The sequence below is a fragment of the Tachypleus tridentatus genome, chromosome 13 (assembly GCF_004210375.1).
Source record: "Tachypleus tridentatus isolate NWPU-2018 chromosome 13, ASM421037v1, whole genome shotgun sequence".
Classification (NCBI taxonomy): domain Eukaryota; kingdom Metazoa; phylum Arthropoda; class Merostomata; order Xiphosura; family Limulidae; genus Tachypleus; species Tachypleus tridentatus.
In genome coordinates, this window is record NC_134837.1 from 38,559,381 (window position 1) to 38,582,430 (window position 23,050).

Below are 23,050 nucleotides of genomic sequence, written 5' to 3' on the forward strand. Positions count from 1 at the left end.
TATTGCCCCTTCAGTGAGATACAGTAATCCAAGAAACTTTAAAAAAAATGATAATATATTTCTAAACTTAGAGCTTTTGGCTCTGAATATTGGTTGGATAAATTCTATTTATAGTAATGGTAATTTTCATTCCTGCCTTTGGAAGACTGAAATGTAATACAAAGGTTGTATTCAGGTTCTAAAAAATGGGCACTGTTACTGCATGGTTAATGATATGTCCAGTATTTCTGTTTTGATCATGGTAACAAACAAGATAATAAAAAGTGTACACAAGTCTTTCATTCAAATACAGATCGTCTGTTAACAGTTCAGGCTAGACATCAGTTGGTGTTTTTTAAGTACTTGGCTTACTATCTGTACAGACTGTCATCAGATATATGAGAAAATTGACAGAAAAAGCAAAGAACCTCAATTGACAGTGTTTGTATTATACGAAATATAAGAACTACTGTCTATATGCCCATCCAAGACATAAGTTTATATAAATAGAAACCATAGTTTTTCATTTTTATTAGAAATTTTAGGATGGTTATCCTTAAGGAAGAAGAGAGAATCATGAGGGCTGTGTGCACTTTATTTGTTTGTCTTTTCAAAATTTTATGGTTTCTAATTAAATATTTTGTAGTTCAATACTTGTATAAATATTTTTATCATATCATCACCTTTAAACTATTTTAATGAAAAATAAAAGACAAAGCCTAAATACTATTAGATTCAAGATAATATGTTAAATTTAATGCATATTTGAAGTAACTACTACTACTAAATGTAGTAACTCCAATCATAAATCAGTTTGTTTCTTTGAACAAAAATCTGTAAACAACAGAGTATATCCTTTTGTGTTTCAACTCATTAACGCATATCAGGAATATCCAGGATTCTTATGTAGTTATATTTGAAAGCATAAGAAATTAATTGTGTGAAAAAATGTAGGTAAAATTTATTTACTTAACTAGTTATATGGTATCTCAATGATTCAATTTATGATTTTGTAAAAAAAATATGGAGTAACTTAATAAGAATTACATGGAAAATCTCCATAACATTCTCAGAAAAAAGTATTGCCTATTATCACTTGGATGAATGATTACTGTACAGAAATTACAATCACTGTTATTTAAGGACAGATTGAACAACTATTTTAATTGTAAAGTGAGAGAATCTTGAAGTACTTGAACTGTCAAAATTCCCCACAAGTCAATTTATATAAGTTTTATTTTAATATTGTAATTGTAGCTGCTTGTTTTCAAAGCTTGTATTTGATGTCCTCAGTTGATTGTCCACATGTTTGTATTATTTAATGTAGTAACTAATTATTTTATTGTGATATTTGTTTTCTTATTTTGTCCATTGTGGTTGTTTATATGTATCTAAGCACATAAATTGTAGCTGTTTTATTGATTTAAGAATTTGGTATTTCATTGAGCATTTTGTTATACACATTTAAGTTTTTATTGTTATTTTTGATTTGGGTTCATTGTTAACAGCTTGAGTTGTCTGTTCATGCATGTATTTGTTAAATAGCTTTACTGAAAAAAAAATTTCTGCTTGTCCTTAAGCAAATTATTCGAGGTTACACGTATGTTCACTTGCATTTTTTAAGACAGTTTTTCTGTGTTTCATTGTTTTATTAATGTTATTGATTTTTAGTTGCTAGTTTGTTTTGATGTTGTGACTTGTATGTTCGTGTAAGAGTTTTTCAATGTGGTGATTCCAGATCTACAATGGTTAGTAACCATACATATTTCACAAGGTCCGGCACGGCATCGGCAGCTGCTGCTTTTGCTGCAGCAACAGCAGGCTCTAGTAATCCTCCTGACCCTTTGTCACAACCTGGATCTCGAATAAGTAGTAGGCTTCCTAGTGCAGGTGAGACTAACTTCTTATCAGCATTATATGTAAACATGTATATGAACTTCCATTTGTTCATTTTTAGTTTTTCTGTTCTGAATGGATAACTATATTCATGTTTTTTTTTATTTTTATTGAACTGTATATTCCAAAGCTTTTGCTTCCAAAGGTTCCATTTCTGATAGTGGGAGGTTTGATAAAAGTTAAAAGCATTATATTTATTCATTTTCTGACATATTGCTTAACATAAATGCATGTCTAAATACTAAACAAATGCAGCTTTCTATGTGACTATGATTATTCCATCGTTTCGTTGTCCTGTTAGTGAATTTAACGATTTTTTGTCATTTTTATTTTTTCTCATAACTAAAACTTTCTTAGATGTACAGTTTAGTTTTTAGGAAATTTATTTAGAATGTCTGTAGTACTAAATAGTAATTTTTACCATTTCAATGATATTGTTTTTTCAGGTTCAAATAATAATAGTTAATCCATGTTAAGTACTTTATTTAAACGTTAAGCATGATTACATTACTTTATAAAGTTGTAATTTACATTATTAACTCTAACTTAATGGTGCTAAGCTGAGTATACATCTCTTTCTTTCTCAATCAGATATTAATCCTGATTATTCATTTGTAATTGGAGCAAGTATTAATATTTTAAATTAAGAGCAAACTTTTTTCAGTATACTTTTCAACACTTGTATTAGAAAGTGATATTTGTGATAGTATTACATCTAAAACTATGGAATCTTATTTTTTGTCTCATAATCCATGAACCATTATAAAGGCAATGGGATGTTTATCTAGAAATTAAAATGTTCAACTCTGGACCTTATTGTCCTGAGTTTGAATACTATAATATACCAAATCACCATGAGCACTTTGTCATAATCTCAACTGAAGATAAGAATAGATCTATGTACAAAAATAAGCTTTACAAAGAAAGTGCCTATTTAAATTTAAAATGAAGAAACTAACAGAGTAGCTGTTGTGGATCATAATGAAGTTGTGTTTAAAGTACTTGTTGAATTCAGAACATAGAAAATTACATGATGTTTACAATGTATCTAAGAACTTCATTTTATACTTATTGTTTATGTGTTTTTATTTAATTGCCAGTGAAGGATTATGTACAATTGGATAGATTGCCATATTTATTATTTTCATGTAAATACTCAGTCGGACCAGATCTGAAAATACCGAATGCCAAAGAAAAACGGGAGTCCATGATCAGTACAGCTGCCACTATGAGAGTACTAAATGTTCTTAGACACTGGGTATCTAAACATTCTCAGGTAATGTATAATTGTAACAGTTTGACTTTAAATATTTTTTGACTTTAGGATCTAAACATTCTCAGGTGAACTTATGATTATGAACAGGTGTTACACCTAAAGCTTTTGAATTTTCTTTTTCTTTTTTATGACTCATGAACATTATAAAGAAAGTAGGGTTTTTATCTAGTAATTAAGATGTTCATCTTCAAGTCTGAATATCTTGAGTTCAAATACTACTATATTCGAAATCACTGTGAGCACTTTTTATCACAGTCTCAACTGTAGGTGAGAACAGATCTATCTACCAAAATAAGCTTTACAAAGTATTGAATATACCTAACTTTGGTTATTCAAGTGTTATAAATTAAAAATAAACATTCTTGTTTGAAATTAGTTATAATAATAACTGTTGCTTTCAACTAAATGGCTACAGTAATGGTAGTGTTGTGTCTCTGATAACTCTTGTTTTCCTGTCTTGAGTAGATACTACGCTCTCAAAATTGTATACATGTTGTTGAACCTAAAAATTTCTTGATGAGTAATTTACAAGTAGAGATGTACATGTATATTATGGTAAATTCAGCACTAAAAAAGGTAGACACCAAATGCTGTTTTTCTTCTCTAAATAATTAAAAGATGAAATTAAATACTGTTTATAATTTTTATGATCATTGAATATCTTTATTTTGTATCATCTTGAATTTATATGTGATTGGTCAACTTACCTTCTTGTATTTTTATCTTTAAATACTGTACTTGTTTCTCTTATCAATGTTTAATTTACAAATTTAGATATTTTTGTTTCTTCAACTATAATTGTTAAAATTATTTTGAAATTTTACACACACCACACTCACAAATAAATATAAATAAATGTGTGTACACACATCATAAAAAGATCTTTTAATGAATAGTTTGGTTTTATTAATTAAATCTCTATTTTGTTTATTAATGTCTTAAAATTCATTGTAATTATAATTCTGTTTCTAAACTGTTTTTTGCAGATATTTCAATATGTTCCATATTTGATTTTGTTTCCAAACATAACACCAGCATGTTGTCTTACTAAGTTGTAGTATTTTTGGAATTTTATCAATAGCTCTTTTCAAGTATATTTACTAGTAAACCAGTTATAATTGTTACATACATAGAGATTGAATACCTTTCTACTTTCTCAGGATTTTGAAAATGATCCCAAACTTCTACAGCAAACAACAGAATTTCTTGAGGAACTCATTCACAATTCAAACCTGTTGCCAGCTGAGCACAAGGCTGCTGCACAGATATTACAGATGATAACCTCAGAAGAACAAGAGAAAACCAAAGTGGACCTAGATATGCTCTTGGCTCCACCTTTGGTGAGAAAAACAAATTTATATGTGTATCGTATTTAAATTCCTAGTTCTTTGTTTTAATACCCAAAAGTTGGTCTAGAGTGATAGAAGGAAGATGCCGAGAAATGGAGCAAGCCTTAGTAACTAATTTCTAACCCTAAACTAGATTACTCAGTCCATTTTGTAAGTCATTTGAGAAATATTTTTGTTAATCCATAAATTATCTAGTATTCTATAAACTATCTGTAGATAATCTTTAAAAAAAAGGATAGGCAATTGACAAAAAGAAATTTTATAGCATTTTAAGCTAATGAAATTTAAATATTTTAGACCTTTTTGGATTAAAAGATATAAAAAATATAAATAATTGACTATTAGTAAAATGTGAACAGTATAGAATTTTAGGTTTTATTGTAAGAACCTTTTGTAATTAACTATCTCTTTCAAAAGAAATTTTAAAACTCTACTGTGTTTTTTGTTGTAATACCTAAGCTGGGGATGAATAGTCTTTTTAATATTATATCATACTAAAACTGATGATAAATTTCACCACGTTCCTTTTTAGTATTTGCAAGTATAGATTCATAGTAAAAAGAGTATATAACAACATATTATCTGTACTATATTATGAACACTGCTGCTGAATAAACTTGTTACTCAATACAAGATACTATCAGGTCAACTGGGCTGCAACATTACATGTCTTAGTTGAAAAACATTTTCAATTAGTCATTTATGAAAGATCAGTTTTATGATATACTTATCTGTTGACTGAGTTTCACATATTAGTAGGTAATAGCTGTGATACCATAGCACACAAAATAAGAAGGGAAGTATTACAGGAATGTTTTGTGATATGTAAGTTAACAAAGATAACTAGGATGTCTTGTATTTCAATGTTTGTTAATAACATAAGTTGTGCAGTTTGTTTACTGTTAGTAATAATGGAACCCAATTACTTTATTTAGTTTATCTAACCTAGTTTGTTAGCTAGATTTTAAATGGACATTTTACTTATGTTTTTCATGGTCAGACTCCGAGTAAGGAAACAGTAGAGAGTTTGTCAGCTCTAGAACTTGCGGAAGGTATGACCTATCTTGATCATCAAATCTTTGTTGCCATCAGAAGCGAGTGAGTTACTTTTCAAAACATTTGTTATTATTTTCAAGGGGAATGCGTCCTTTTAAAAATCCATTGTATTTTCCACTTGTGAGAATGTCATTTGATATATACAGCTTAAAAATATTATTTGTTTACATTTTTTTTATTCATTGGCTAGCTGATTTTATATATAAAATTTGAATGTTTTTGAAAGTAGTAAACAAAAGTCTTTATTTGTTTAACCCTTTCGCAATGGGTCGAGGTTCTTAGGCTTATGTCATCACATTTCTTGAATTACGTTCAAAATTGTATTCTACTACCATTTCATGAATTTATGTTGATAAATTTTGAATCAAATTGTAGATCATAAATCAGACTCTAATATTATATATGAGTTAATTTCTTAATTTAAAAGTAAATATTAAAAGAACACATTTAAATATAGATGTTAGTGAGCTATGTTACATTGAATGCAACACTGTTTAAGATTAGATGTTTGTGATTTCAAAATACTAAGTCCATAGTTTTGTACAAATTAGGTACTCAAATTACTAATACTGACAAGCTAGAATATAAAATAAGAACCTCATGTCTTTTTATTTTGCTGGTACATGGCTTATGTACTGAATCAAACACTTAGATTAAACAGTTTTATTTTCATGTTGTAATATGTAGTCATTCTAGCATGAAAAAAGCATAATGTATATTTGTTTCCTACTTTTTGATGATTACAAGATTGGTTAAGTGACAGACCTCACACAGTTAAGAGTATAGAAAATAGCAAAATATAAAGTCTTACTGAAAACAAACATTTGCAATGTACTTAGGAGGTTTTAGAGATATTTTGGGAAGAAAAATAGTTTTTCAATGAAATTACTTTGCATTCAGACTAGTAACGAAACAGACTTTATTTTCATAAACAAATCTTTTGTGAAAATAGTTCATTAAAAAATTTTATTTTTTTGTATACAAAATACCTGTTATCTTTACTAAACGTTTACCAAATTTTGTGAATATACGCATGCTGTATCAAAAGTTATAGTGTCATTACATAACGTGTGGAAATGTGTAGATGAACTCGTATATTATACTGAGACTGTTGTAAAAGGGTTAAACCAGCTTTGTACTTGAATGTGTAAATCATATAGTCAGTACACACGCTAGCTATAACATTACTGTTCTTTTAATGTATTTTGTTTGTTATGAAGCACAAACAGCCAGGCATGGTCAGGTGCTTAAGGTATTCGACTCGTAACCTGAGGGTTGTGGGTTTGAATCCCTGTCGCACCAAACGTGCTTACCATTTCAGTCATGAGGGCATTATAATGTGATGGTTAATCCCACTATCTTTTGGTAAAAGAGTAGCCCAAGAGTAGACAGTGGGTGATGATGACTAGCTGCCTTCCCTCTAGTCTTACACCACTAAATTAGGGACAGCTAGTGTAAATAGCCTTTTTGTAGCTTTGCGTGAAATTCAAAACAAACAAACAAAATGAAGCACAAAGCTATGTAATAGAATATCTAAACTGTGTCTACTACAGGTATTGATGTATAATTTTTAGAGATGTAAGTCCTCAAGCTGAAAGCTGAGCCACTATAAAACTATTTTGATGTAATATAAATATATGTATGTATATATATATATATATATTATAGATAGTTTTATTTATATTGTTTATTTTTCAGTACTGTTTCGAAGAAACTGGTTAATGAACCTTGAATAATGAAATATATAATGTATTCATATGACCTTGCTCTGCTGAGTATGTCAATAAGATATTTAATGTTTTGGACTTATGCAAATAATGAACTAACTACATAGTAATGGTTAAATCCTTTCAGTAGTAGATTTTCTTCATACACAAGTGAAATTCCTTACAGGTCATGTTTTTATTAAAGGAATAACTAAATAAAAAAGCTTTAATAAATCAGAAAAAAAAATCAAATATTTTATCCAATTTATTATGTAAATGATACATTTCACTAAAAGTATACTTAGTATGCATGGTACAGATGCGTAAATGGAAAAATAAAGAGGAATCACTGATGAAATGCTAAAGGGGGATGCCAAAATACAAAATAGTGTATTTGAAGGAAGTAACACTGTTTAGAGATAGACTTGTTTGAACTTTATATTTTCACTGCTTTTTGTTTTTAAATAAATGCATATCCACAACTGAATGAGCTAAAACCCAAATTAGAATAAACAAGTTTCGTATTGTCTAGAATTAAAGTTTAATAAAATTTCTTAATCATTTTCTTTTGACCTCCCTCCCTGCCCTGGATATACGTTGATAGGTTTCGATACCCATGGTGGGCATAGCACAAGGTAGCCTTTTATGTAGCTTTGCATTTAACTACAAGTGAACAAAAATACCTTAAAAATGAAAATATTTTTTTATGTGTATAGAATCTTAAGTCACCAAAAAGTCTTTAAAATGTTTTATATTTCTTTTATCAAAAGTTGTAGCATCTATAATTTAGTGGTTATGTTTTTAATATTCTTATGATGATCAGTTCTTGTATTTCCAACTAAAATAAATATGTTAGTTTGCCAAAAAATAAACTTGAACTGTTAATAAAAGTATCAGAAAGTGGTATTGGGACATAAATATAAATATTTTATTGTAAGAACTTGTCATAATGTGAAAGAGTTTGTGTTCCACTAATTTTTAGTGTTTGTTATAGCTTTTATATTTTTCGAAATTTCTGAATTGAAACCACAAATGCAATTTTTTTGCAGGGTGAGTGTATTGTTAAAGAATGTTCAATTTTCAATATATTCCTGAAATTGAGTTACTTTGCAACTCATGACATAATTGTGCATTAACTGAATATTACAACTTGACATTTTTATGGTGCAGTCAAACTTGAACAGTTAGTATTGTTATAAAGATACTTCATGTTTTTTGTTTTGATTATAGTGCTTTAAACTCTGGCTTACTATATCATTTGAATGGTACAAAATAGTAATAGAAATAACAAATAATTCCAGAGAATTTCTGTGCCAGGCATGGATGAAAGCTGAGAAGGCTACTAAAGCTCCCCATATTTTGTTGATGACTCGAAGATTCAATGATGTAAGATAGCATTTAACTTGTACCTCATTTCAGGAAGTTACTTGTAAGTTTTTAACATTGGAACTGAACAATATCATTTTTATTTATTACCAAAGTTCTTAGAGTGATTAATTTGCAGAAACTGATAGAGTTATTTCATATGAATTGAATATGGGTTGATATAGCTGTGTATAAAATGTTTAAATTTCAAATATTTTATTGTTTGCATTACCTGTAGCTTTTCATCAGTAGCTTTAACATGCTAATAAATCTCAAAATGGCATTTAGCTCTGAATTTTGTCTGTTGCTGAAAATATTAGTTGTGTTATTTTGGTTAATAAATGTTAGAGGTATTGCATAAGTTAAGAGTCAATCAGTGTGTTTTCATTAACATAAGTTTATTTTTGTGGTGATGTAGGTTAGTCGACTGGTTGTTTCAGAAATCATGAGAACACCAGAAATGTCCAGAAGGGTAGCAGTTATTGACAAATGGGCAGCTGTGGCTGACATCTGTCGATGTTTACACAACTTTAATGGAGTCCTCCAAATTTGTGCTGCTTTTATGAATAGTTCAGTGTTTCGACTCAAGAAAACCTGGGAGAAAGTTTCAAAAACAGTAATGCTTAAATTAGATAGTTTCTGTTTTTATTAAACTAATTCTAATATATTTTTTTAAATACTTTAAAATTCCTATACCCATTGACCGTACTTAATATCTTGCAGCAAAAAAATTTCTCATAATGACAAATCATTCCTTTACACAATTCTAAGTTCAAATGGACTTCCTCATAAAATTTTTTGAAATGAAAAATGAAAAAGAAAATAACAAATACAGCCAGAGAGTATAATAAAAGATGAGAAATAATTTTAAAACTGTTTTTTTTTTTGTACTTGAGTTGTTGATCAAGTTGAAATATCTAGGTTATAAAACACAGTTATAAGCTTGAAATGAAGAAAATAAAGAAAGATAATTATATAAGTTACAAATATGGTACCCTTTTATTATTTGAATCCCTTTGGCAATACATGAATTCTTACATTCATACACAGTTTGTAAGAAGTTTTTATTTCCAAAACTTGCCATCCACTGACAATATAGCTATTGTTTGACATCAGCTTTGTCTATTTAAACATTGGTCTTGCGTTCATCAGTCTGTTATACCCCACTTAAATGGCAATATATAATTTGCAAAGATCTCCACTGTGCCCCCCAGTGGTTTAGCAGCATGTCTGTGGACTTGCAGTGCTAAAAACTGGGTTTCAATACCCGTGGTGGGCAGAGCACAGATAGCCCATTGTGTAGCTTTGTGCTTAATTCAAAACAGCAACTCCATTGTTATCGATGTGTTCTCTGTCCTGGTACTGTATGCAGCACCTCACTTAGATAATGTAATAAATTTTTCTCAACTAAGCAGTGGTCAAAGTTTTCTCTGACCAAGTGTTGTGTGTTGATCCATCATATATTTTGATTTTCACACCATTTTGTGGATTTCAGTGTAGTTATAGTTAAAAAAAAAATCTATATATGTAAGTAAATTAGACATGATATTTACTGGTATAAGTTCCTGTGTTACTGTCCTCAGCAAGGCAACTAAGTAGAGGGTAAGTGGAGACTTACCCATACTCTTTCTTTGTTATTTAGTGTTTCTCTATGGTATGGGTGGGGGTACTTTTGTTTGGAGATGTCCATGTTTTTATCTACTGAGACATTCATTTGACCTTGGGTGTTTTCTACTGGGGTATCTGAAGTTGTCTTTTTTTATTAATCCTGGGAAGAATTTGGATTCTGTTTCTTGGGCCTTTTCTCTACTACATTGGCTTCTCCTGGGTATAATTTGTATTTGTTTCTTTTCTTCTATTAGTTATTTGTATTTGTCACATTGTGAGGCTTTTACTTGTCTTCTTTAAGTCTACTCCTCCCTCTTTGGTGGAAGGGGGCTGATATTTTAGTTTTTCTTCCTTCCTGATTTTTCTGACTCAGGCTGGGAGATTTACTGTTTTATTATGTGATGGGATTGATAGATCTTGTATCCTCCTTGTTTGCTTGCCTTAGCTTTCTGTCTCCTGGTGGATATATATTTTGTTTTGCTGTTGATATGTGATGTCATAAATTGGAGTTCTTGGCATGTTTGTAGGATTTTATCTTTTGCTGATAGGTCATATTTTGTATGTTTCTGACAACAATGGCAGGGTATACATCCATCTTTGAAATAGTTCTGCCATCTATTTCTCATCTTCTCAATTAATTGTAATCTGGTAAGTTTTGTGGCCTGTTAGACCTAGAAGTGTAATGGGACCCTCTTTACTTCCATTTGTGGTGATTGTCCTGACTGTGGTTCATTGGGATCCTACAGTTCCCTTGATTTCTCCATTTCCTTAGAGATGGATTTCCAAATATCCATTAACTGATGCTTATCTTTGATAAGTTTGTTGTTGTTTTTTCCCCAAAATGTTTGCAATTTATTTCCACTTGAGATGGGATAAATAGTAGTTTTGGTGAGATTGCTGATATCTGGCTCATGTTATTTATTTAATCAGATTAAGTTTGAATATTTTCAGGTAGGATAGTAAATGCAACCATTAATATTAAAAATACATTGCTGACACAAGCTATTAACTTTGTTATTGTATAGTGTTAAACTAGTTACTTTGTCACAGACTCTATAAAAGAATGTGGCATATGGTGATGTAAGACAGAGCTTTACAATCCTGATTCTCCACTGAAACAGTTGTTTGGATTATGCTTGCCATTCCTGTTGCTGTCACTTTTGTAATCATTTGTGACATATAATGGGCAACACAATAGGTAAATGTGATGTTTATTTGAACTGCATTACTATACATATTATAATCTCCTTACCACCAGGGCTCCCAGTCTTTAATACCAAGGAAAATTCTATGTTTACAAACTAGTAAAAAGAACCAAAAGCCTCAGTGATACAGTATCTAGTATGTGTGACACATGTACTTAACATCATAATACTGTGTGATAATCTGTTGATGGAAATGTGGTTTGGTTATGAAAATCAACACAAAATTAATATTGGATCATGACATTCCTAATTTGCACTATAAGCTAAGTTTTGATTTACTAATTTACTGTGAGCAGGTTGAAGGGAACTTCTTGTTTATTAGTTGGATGTAATGATTAATTTTCATATAATGTTTATTGTTACTAACTTTCTCTGCATAATAATGGTTAAAATTAAGTAGAAAAATACAAAAGTGATAAAATAAAGAAAACAGAGATTTAGAGAGAAATCAACTTTAAAAAATATGGTAGTAACTTATTTACATGGAAACATTTTAAGTAAGTGCTCTTGTTTTTCAAGTCAGAAGTAAGCCTGTCAGTTATTAACAATTACAAGAATGATTTGAAACATTTTGGTTATAATCATGTTTGTAATTTTTTTTCCATGTTAGTGAGTATTTTGGTGTGTTGGAACAATTGATTACTGATATAAATAGTAATTAAGGTGACTTTCCACAATAGCAATAATAACAATGGAACCTGTATGAACTAGTGATATGAAGTGAATTTGGTGACATCTGATTACCAAAGTGTTTTTAGAAAGAAAAATTGAAAAAATGTGTTTCTAATCTTTAAGACCAAACAGACTGTGGATAAACTACAAACACTGGTGTCTGCTGATGGGAGATTTAGAAACATGAGAGATGCACTTCACAGGTAAATATTTTCATGTTATGTATATTACATATCTCGTGTAATTTTTATATATGGTTAAAGGAACAGTACTATACCTGTGCTTAATTATTTTCATGTACCAATTAAATGTTGTATCTAATGTTTAAACAACTTTAAGACCAATAAATTCAAGAAATGCCACAAGAGGTAGAATTCTGTTTTTTTTCTTTTCATTCAATTTATAAGTATATTAAAAATTATTATCTAGAAGTAGGACATTGATTATAACATAATAACAGAGTTCATTACATTAGGAGCACTCAAGTGAACATGATTTGTTGGTATAACCAAGTATTCATGCTGGTGACAACTGTGGCTGTTATCTACATATTATGCTAAACGTTCTTTAATAATGTTGTGTTTTTAATACCATTTTCAGAATTTGACAGTAATGAGCTATAAATGATGCACATTTCTTAACGTATTTAGATCCAGTTCCATCATTTCATGATTCTTTTATAATAATAATTGTGAGTTTGAGCAATTTGATGTTACTCTTATATCTCAAACGATGTTCCATGAAAGTGCTTTCTGATAGTGTTTCAGTAAGTCAAGTTTGTGACTCTTTGGTAACCTTCTTGATTTTGAGGCTTTTCCAAACATCTAATGTGTACTCTTATTTGTTAAGCTGCTGATATAGTAAAGTAGATTTTAAAATTTTCAATGTTGAAAAAACATTTATGACTGACAAAAAGTAAAAGGGAAACTGATGTTACAGATACACTTGTTGGTAGATCACTTGAGTTGTACTGTTTGGAGAATGTTGAATCATTAACTTTAACAACTGATGTGTTTGCAATCCTTTAAGTATCTTTAATTAAAGCAAGTAAGCTGTTTTATGCAAATAGATGATATTTTATAATGTTTTGCAGGTGTGACCCTCCTTGTATCCCTTACCTAGGAATGTATCTGACAGATCTTTCCTTTATTGAAGAAGGAACCCCAAACTTCACTGATGATGGCTTGTTAAATTTTTCCAAGATGAGGATGGTAATGCTTCAAAACTGAATTTCTGTTTTTCAAGATACTAATTCTTTCTGTAGTGATGATATATTGATGATATCCTTTTATATTTCCTTTTCACAATGTAATTACTTGACAGAATTATATTAATCTTATTACAACTTTCATATAGTAAGTAAATGCAAGCTTAAGAATTTCTTATTTGATTTACTTTTTTAATATTTTTTAAAGTATCAAATTTTCAAAATTTATGATGCTATAAACTGTTTTGAAAAAAACATTAAAATTACTTCCTTTTGTCACATAATTATAGTTTTCTTTATTTTCAATCAGAAAATGCTATTTATGGTTTCAACTTGATATAAATTTATCAGTGACATATTTTCAAATTGTTTATTCAGTGGTGATTATTCAGACCAGCTGCAGTGACAACATAAAAAGAGTGGTAATGAAGAAGTACAATAATAACACGTAACACTGAGAAGGAAAATTGAGAGAAAGAAAACAAAACATGCTAACTGTATTTTTAGTATTTTCAACAGATGATTGTTTCATAGTAAATACAAATCTACTATGTTTTGGGATGGTAAAAGAATATTAAAGAAATCAATAAGTGGGTTCTTTACAGGTAGGACTTCTTAAAGTTGAGCATAAACATACACTTAAACATTCCTGGGGTAAAGCATATAAAATAGATGTTACAAAATGACAAGATATAAGTTATAAAATATTTTTGAGTTAATTTGTTCAAATGGTATTAGAATTATATATATATAATTTTTCTTAAATATTTAGATTTGAAATACATGCATTTGCACTCAATTTCTGAGATGTACTCACCAGCCATAATAGGGTTAAGGTATTGGGCTTATGAAATAGTAATATAAATTCTTTTTTTGTGTTTCTTTTAAATATTTATCTGTATATAATTATACAGGGTGCATTCCCTGATGCAGTCCAGCTGCCATATGTCTTATATTACATTTTTACTAAGTGTGTGGACAAAATTCTTAATTACTATTATGACATATCACTTTTTAAGTCTCATGCTCAGAAAGTAACAAAACATGCTTACCTTTTAAGTGGTTGAACTTAAAGTATATGCACTTTAATAGGGTATCTGGAGGCATTGTTGTTATTATGGTACCAGGGAAAAGTTAACAGTATATGCTTTTATCCATTTTACATGCATTGTGTAAACTTTGCACATTTAATCAATGCTACAAAGAATAAGTAGTATTTATTTATTCATAGTTGGTATGAATATTAAAATTTTAATTAAAATAAAGTACAAAACAATGTTTTGACCTTCTTAGGTCATCTTCAGGTTAACAAAGAAAGTTTGCAACTGATGATGGGAAACCCACTTGAAGTAAAAAGCGTATTTTGAAGACTCTTTGTTAACCTTAAGATGATGTAAGAAGGTTGAAACATTATTCTGTATTTTATTTTAATCAAAGTTTTAATATCCATCTCAGTTGTTTTGTCTTTAGAATACCTTCAAACCAATGTTATAGTTTGTCTAATTTGTTGTTGTGATCTTTGCATTAATATTTTTGTGTTGCATTAAAACGTTTATAATTTGTCATTAAAAACTTTATATTTCATTTGATAAAATCAAACCACTGACATCCATGAAAAAAATTTTAGTGCATGAATAAAAAAACAAACCTATCAGCATATTTAAACTTCTAAATCTGCTTCAAGGTTTTGAAATATGTATTTTGTTTTCGCTAGTAAAAATATAATAAACTTGTCAAAAAATAAAAAGAATAGAGAAACAGTAGCTGTAAATTTTCAAGCTTCTATAATAGAAGTAAGGAATGGTTTTATCTATTGAGACTTCTTTTTTCTTGATATAGTGGAACATTTGAGAAAAGAATATATTTCTTTACACTGAAAGTAAATTATTCATAACTATAAGTTGTCAGTTTGTTCTGGAGGCATTGTTGTTATTATGGTACCAGGGAAAAGTTAACAGTATATGCTTATATAAGCTACAAGCATATACAATATATCAAAATTAACATTACTTGTAGTGCTTTATATGCTCTTATGACATTGTTAGTTATTAATTAGTATGTGAATAAAATTTCTTAAATATAAAATTTTATAAGTCATCAGTATTTTCATTCGTTTCTTCCAGGTTGCACATGTCATTCGAGAAATTAGACACTTCCAGCAGACTCCATACAAAATTGAAATGAATCCAAAGGTGAGTATGCCAGATTCTTATTGATCAGTGTTTTTTGCTACCATATCAGTAGCTTTACAAAAGTTGACAGTTTTATTTATTTTGTTTCTATCCGTAAACACATTTGTAATTACGCTTTATTTATTTAAAGATAACTTTTGCCTTTAAATATTTTTATTCTTTAACTTCACAGAATTTTCCTATTTGTTTTACATTAAACACATCTTGCTTTTTTTATTTAGATCCATTTCATTGATTTTGTTCTTTTCTTGAAATGCCAATTACTGTTCTAAATTCCTACAAAGAATAATTGTTCAGGGTTATACAAAAAATAATGAAAAGTATATTCTACTACATTTTATTTACTGTGTGTGCAATACTGTGTGACATTACAATTTTAAAAATTAAGGAGAATAAGTAGAAAAATAAATAATTTAATACACTTTTTTTACAGTTGTCTGTAAATGAAAGCCAGTAACTTATAACTATGTGAAATAGAAAATTCTGTTTTGCTTAGGAATAAGAGAAATTTATGATATTAGGGTACGTAAAAAACAAAAGTTATTCTGTCTTTTAATAATGCACATGCTACTATACTTATAATACTTTTACAAGATTTATGTAACTTATAACATACTTTTCTAGCTCAGGAAACTCCATCACTGCTTTGTCTAATTGTGCTTTAAAAATAAAGATGTATTAGATGAGATAATGGTTGTAAAGATTTATTTTTATCTTTCATAAACAATATAATTGCATCAACATGCATGTTATAGTGAACACATTGCTTCAGCCCTCATATTATCACTAACATTAATTTGAAATTACTAAAGAAAGTAAATGTTTGGTACTTTGTTTAACCTTCATCAGTATAAATTAAAATAGCCACCTTTCAGTACACCTGTGGTCTATACAGACCCTGTATATATTTAATGATCATAATGTTGAAGCTATGATTTAGGTGTTGAAAAGTTAGCATACTGGCTTCTCATAGTATTGTGCAGATAAACTGTAAGAAAGACTGAGTACCATAGGTATATAATATGTGACTTATTATTACAAAATATGAAATTTACTTTTATCTATTTTCTCATATTTAGACAAAACATTGTCATCATTGACATATATCTCGATAATGTAGGGCCACTTCTTCTTTACTTGACATCTCACAATTAAAACTAATAAAATTTGAATGAAGAAACAGATTTCTCGAGCATGTAATACAAAACATCAAATTGTATGAAAATGTGCTTCAGGTCCAAATGGACCCAAGGGGGTCAAACTACATCAGACTTTGTTTCAAAGCTAAACTAATGCCAGATTTTGGGCAACATGTAAGCACAACTTATTCAGAGTGAACATAAAGTGTTTTTCGTATCTTTTACCAGTCATTTTACAAACCCTTATCACACCATACGATGAGTGTGGAGTGATCAGTGCAGACATGGTTTCCACATGCTGTACAGGTTTGACAGACTTTCCTGTCCCAGATTCTTGGACAAAGATAACATCATTTTTTTGTTGCTGGAACACCTTGACCAGCATGCTGTCTTGTGCCAAGAAATCCTAGATCTACAAAGGCAGATTTGACACATTTCTGAATTGCACGAGGATTCTGGAGTAGGTTATGCACATTACTTCACTTCAGGAGAGATCTAAATATATAATCACTGTTTATCACAAGGGATAACCTCTGTGAGTCCGTACGCACAATACATGATGAAGATACAGAGTTCCAAATCTGTATATTACTTAGGGTCTGTGCAACGTTTTATTCACAAAAATTATTATTTTTGTGTCAGAGGATGGTAAAGTGACAATAGCATAAAAATAAAGAAAAATATAACTGGTCAATGAAAAATATTAAAAAATATTTATTGTCATGGTCCATGTGGACACCAAGTGTACTGATGAAAGTTAACCAATGAATTAACTCTCTCTGTATAACCAACCTCATGACTTCTTTGTACTCATTTAGTCTTTATAGATTTAATATTTCAGTATAATATGTATATTTTCACAAAATGTGACAGTATTTCTGTCAGTATTATGTTTTTAACTTAGAAAAAATTATTTTTTAGTGAAGTATTTTTTAATAAAATAAAAGATTTCTCCATGAATATATTGAGTAGTTGTTTTGAATAGTTTATGTACAAAGTGATTTTAATGTTAAAATTAAAAATACTTTTCCTAATCTCAAAAACACAAACTTGTTTGTATAATCCTCAGATCTCCTAAATACTTTTCAAACGTTTTTTCAATGTAAACTTTAATAGTTTATCTGCTATTTTCTCTACCCTTACTCATAACTACTAAAAGCAAATCAAAATAAATCTAAATATCCCTTTTTTATTTCTAAAATAACTTCATATTGTAATAAGAAACTTCATTTATTTATCCAAAATAGCTCTAAGTTCATATTTATTGTCCTTTTTATAGCTCTTTAAACCATGACTAGTTAATGTCTGTACCATTGTAAGCTGCAAATCACTTAGGATACATGCAGCTCATGGTATGCTGTTAAATTCCATTATCCACAAGCTACTATAACTAGTATAAGCAGCTTTTGTGTTGCCTCGTGAAACATTTTTGTTATATTATTATTTTACTTAATCTAGCCCTAACTAACCTAAAATTATCATTATTTTTACATTTATTTGCCTTTATTATTATACAAAGAACATGATAAACAAGAAATAAAATATTTATCAAATCTCTCTTGTTTTTTTCTTGCTCTCGGTTGTCAGAGAGAGTTAATCTTAATTTTTATACTACTTATATTATTGCAATTAATAATTTTTATTTAATGGAATAATGTTCCAAACAATGTAAACTAATAATATGCAAAAAGTAGACAAATTTCTTTGCCTCTCAAAATTTGTCTGGCTTTTTCACTGTGTGACAAGAGTCATTACAAATTCATCCAAGCTTGCTGTTAACTTTCTCATAGGAAAGCTGTTTGTACTCTGAGATAAATTGGCATTTAACTGTTCTGAGCACATTATACAACACATCATTTGATAGATGAAACCTTGAGTTCGTATTGGTAATATATAATTAAACATAATGGAGAACTATTAACGAGTAATGAAAGAGCATATGTGACAGGAGGGGTCTGATTTTCTATTTGATAGCTCTGTAACTTAAGAAAAAAGTTGAAAACTATAATAAACGTGGTTTATCTGAGCAATGGCAAGCTTAGAAAGAGTAATTTATGTTTAATTTCATAATTTTTGAGAGATTGTGGATAAAGTAGAAATGATGACATACTAAAAAAAAAAAATGTCACAGGTATCACACAAGGGGAAATTCAGGATTTTTAAAATATTGCCTTGTAGAAGAACTCAAAATTTGTATATTATCAAATATGGATTATTGGCTTATATTTTACACTGTTCTAATTAATATAATCTAAACAAAAGGTAACTTATTAAAATGTTGAATGTAAGACCAAAACTTTGAGTCATGTGTAGTAAATGATATCTGTGGATAGGGTTAAAGTCTTAAAGGACAGTGATAATACATGAAAAAACAAGAAAGGGTTAAAGAAAAATTGTTAATGTGTGTTAACTAATGTTAAAAATATATACAGAACCAACTCTGATCAATAGTACAGTAGCAAATAATATAATGTTTACAAACAATTTAGGGGCCTGTGTGTCCATTTTGGCTGTCCCATCTTGAAACTATTCAATAAATTAATTTTTTTTAAAATCTTAAAGCTGGTCCTTATCATTAATATACTTGTCAGGTTTACTTTTAAACTCACTTAAATTTTCTGCCTCCATAACACCTGATGGTTCAGAGCCCAACCATCTTGTTAGAAAAATAAAACTGTTTCAGCTGTAGATCACTCATACTTTGTCAAAACTTGTATTTGAGTCCCATATATTTCCACTCTTCTTGCTGTCATATGTGAAAACAAAAGTGATGTGTTAACACTATCAGTTCCCTTTACAATCTTAAATACCTCAGTCAGATACCCTCTTCATTCTTCCTTTTTCAAGAGAAAACAATTTCAGAAATCTTAATCTCTCCTCATTTGACAACCCTTCCATCTTGGGCACCATTGAGTGTCATTCCTAAGGTGAGGAGCCCAAGACAAATGTGGCCTAACCAGTGACTTATAAAGTGAAATTATAACTTCTTCAGACTTATATTTGACATTTTTGTGGATAAAATCTAAAATCATATTTACTCTACCACTAACAACACCACATTACTTGACTTTAAATATTGATCAACTATTACATCAAGACACTGTTAAGTTTACTCCCATCCAAATTATAGTAACCCACATTCAGTATCTTGCATTAATTATAATTAAAACTAATCTACCACTTATTATCCCAACTCACTAAAAGATCTAAATCATTTTATATTTTTGTAAATCCAGCAGCATTCTCTTCACACCCAGCAACACTCAAGACCTTAATATCATCAGCAAATTTAACTAAAATAGAAACATTTATAACCCAAGTGCTTTCAAAAGGTGGATCTTTTTTCTTCAGGCAGATTGCCCCTGAAGAAGAAAGGTCCACCTTTCAAAAGCACGCAAGTCATATGAGTTTCTATTTCAGTTTTATCAAGACTTCTTGGACCTATGTGTTTTTAGCACATCATGAATCAGCTTATTTAAGTAATTTATTGACCATTCATTTATTGACATAAATCAAAAGGACCAATTGATCATTGATCTCTTAGATTCAAAGTTTTGCTGAATATGGAGATAAGAATATATGATATTTTGGTTATAAATTTCAAAAAAGCTAATTTTGAAGTGATGCAAAAAGAATTATCTGTTGTGAATTGGGCACCTGAGTTACTTGGAGACACAGAGCAAATGAGGAAAGTTTTTAAATATTCTAGATTGACATATTTCTTATAGAAAGGAAAACGGATAGCTGCAAGTAAAAAAACCAGGTTGGTGTGCAAAGGATACATGAAATAAAATTGAAGAAATGCATTACAAATTTAAGAAATTAAAATTGACTGGTATGGTAGGATATTTAAAAGATCGGGAAAGTTGGTCAAACAGAAAATTAGGACATCAGAAAGGATGTATGAAAAATAGTTGGCTGCAAATGGAAAAATTAATAAGTATTTATTTAAATACATTAAGGGTAAACAAAATGTTAAGATGTGTAGGACCCTTGAGGGATGGTAAAGGAAGGCTTGAATTTGATGATTATGATATGGTTAGTTTATTAAATTCTGTTTTTCTTTAGATTTTAATAATGAGGGTTTCAGCAGTATTCCTCATTGTGAATAGTTGATAGATGAAAGGAGGGTAAACAAGATGACTACATTATTTTATCGTTTTTACGTGAAAAATTTAAGTTTTTACTCTCCTCTCCAACTTTTGGTATATGTGCAGATGCACACACACCCACACAAATCCTTTTTAGATGGAAACAGAACTTTAAATTCACAGAAAAATAAATGAAAACTAGGTACAGAAACACATTTTCCTAATCAGCATCATAACATAAATTAGTGCCCTATTGCAAAATTTCAAGTAGAATAGAATTGTCTGTTTGATTCTGCTCTGTTCGACATTTACAAGAAGGTTAACTTAAAAAATGCATTAACACTTCCACGTTTAGTTAGTTATATATAATAACAAGTTTAAATTGTTTTTGTAGTTACCTGACAGCAGTTCTCCAAGGTACAAATAAGGTTGTCTGGCACTAGGGGAAAGTAATTAATTCATCTAATAGTAAGAGAAATAAGAAAGATTTTGATCTGCATAACTTTAATATGGAAGTATTTTCAAAGGCAGTTGTAAAAATTTATGGCAGTAAAAACAAGAGATAGTGTTTATCATGAAGTCTACTAGTGCTAATAAACTTGTTATGTAAGCAAGTAAGTTCCTTTAAAGCTTATAAAGTCACAGTAAGATTATCCTGAAATTTAGCCAAACCATTTCCATGCCAATGCTTCAGTGCAGTTGCTTCTAGCCTATGTGTATATAGACCCTGGAGGAGAGTACCGTAAGAGCTCGGGATAATTTAAAAGAGCCTTGAAATAAACTGGTTGCTTGTTGACTAAAATTTTAACAATGCCAATACAGTGGGTAGGTTGGTCCATGTTGTCTCTGTACGTTGTTGACAGTTGATAACGCAAGCAGTTTCAAAAAAAACAAAAGACACTTATGTGACAGTGCCCTGCTTCATGGCTGGAGTGTATGTGATTTGAAAGGTATTGGTGTTGAACTTACATGAAAATGTGTATTTTGTTTTTGTTTATGGATATTTCATTTCCAAGAAATATTTTTGTGCACAGTACAAGATTCTTCTGTGAAAACCGTGTTAAAGATCATGCAGCTTGTGGTGAAAGTATACGATACATATATTTTTCATACTTATATAAACTTTATGAACTTGCATCTCTCAACCATGTGTGTTATATACAAGTTTTAACTTGTAAAAACTACAAATATGGTTAGAGTATGCTTTGACATTGACCAATAAACTTTACTAAAGTGCAGTTCAGGTTGTCTAATAATAAATGTTCTTTTGTAAAATGTAAATTAAAATACAAGAGATTATAAAATATCTCAATACTTGTTATTTTCACAAGTACTACTGCAAAGTAACGTTTTCAGAATTTAAGAAAAAGAAGACAGTATATGTTTGATAAATATTCCACTTATTATGACCATAGTTTTGCCAGCAAAAGCATCACTATTCTATAGCTGTGCACTATCGGCATTGAAGAAGAAAAGTGTTTGGGAAAATTGTGCAAAAATCATACTTTTCACCAATCTGAAAATATCATGATTTTTATTTTTTTGCACATATTGTTTATATTTAAAAATGCATACCTTTAAAATTTGACTGTAATTTTTTAACTTTTAATGATGCAGAGGTTGTGCCTAACATTGAACAGTACTTACTACATGAAATTTAAACTATCTAAGTATTATGCACATACTATAGAGTTTTTCCATTTCTGTCTCCATTCCACAATAAATATTTTCTCCTGTTAATTCTCATTGTTGAAATTATCTAGCCAAATCAAATATCTTTAAGTATAACCTCAAGATGTGTTTTATAAGTAGGAATTAGTCATTCTTTACATGATGAAAATAAACAGACTATATTTAGTTTTTATTAATCAGTATGAGACAAATCTCTTAATTGTTCTAATTTTAGAATTGTAAAATATTGTACACTCCTATGTTTACACTTGGATGTTAAATGGAACTTGTATATGCACTGTGTGTCTGTGTGTGTGAAACATATATATGTGATTGCTCTGTATGGGATGGATTTTTAATCATTTTTTTTAACGGTTATTTGAATAACCCTCCATTGTGGGCATTGTTAGAAACTGAGAGAAAACTGTCATTTAGATTGGGAACCATTGCATTAAGAGATGAATGTATCTCTCATGTGATAGATTAATAAAGGCATTCAGAAAGTATTGTTCAGTAGAACTGTATTGTCATTTACACTTAGAATTTTTTTAAAACAAAAACTTGAAAAGAAAAAGAGTGTAAGTTTTACATGAAGAGCCATATCACTTCAAATGAGCTTGTTCCTTTTACATGTACAT

The 23,050-nt window shown here is 29.5% G+C and overlaps 1 protein-coding gene across 4 annotated transcripts in view; it reads left to right on the forward strand.

Annotated features, from left to right (window-relative positions):
* The window catches only part of LOC143237906 (ras-specific guanine nucleotide-releasing factor 2-like), a 270,405-nt gene that overhangs the window by 243,158 nt on the left and 4,197 nt on the right, over positions 1 to 23,050 (forward strand). For 2 of the 4 annotated variants that reach the window (XM_076477647.1, XM_076477649.1), the window contains exons 21-29: positions 1,718 to 1,869; positions 3,036 to 3,151; positions 4,312 to 4,491; positions 5,501 to 5,598; positions 8,564 to 8,648; positions 9,046 to 9,243; positions 12,236 to 12,315; positions 13,206 to 13,323; positions 15,443 to 15,511. In XM_076477647.1, the coding sequence (XP_076333762.1) occupies positions 1,718 to 1,869; positions 3,036 to 3,151; positions 4,312 to 4,491; positions 5,501 to 5,598; positions 8,564 to 8,648; positions 9,046 to 9,243; positions 12,236 to 12,315; positions 13,206 to 13,323; positions 15,443 to 15,511 (1,096 nt within the window). The remainder of the gene's footprint in view (positions 1 to 1,717; positions 1,870 to 3,035; positions 3,152 to 4,311; positions 4,492 to 5,500; positions 5,599 to 8,563; positions 8,649 to 9,045; positions 9,244 to 12,235; positions 12,316 to 13,205; positions 13,324 to 15,442; positions 15,512 to 23,050) is intronic. The other 2 variants (XM_076477648.1, XM_076477651.1) reach the window with 1 other exon arrangement.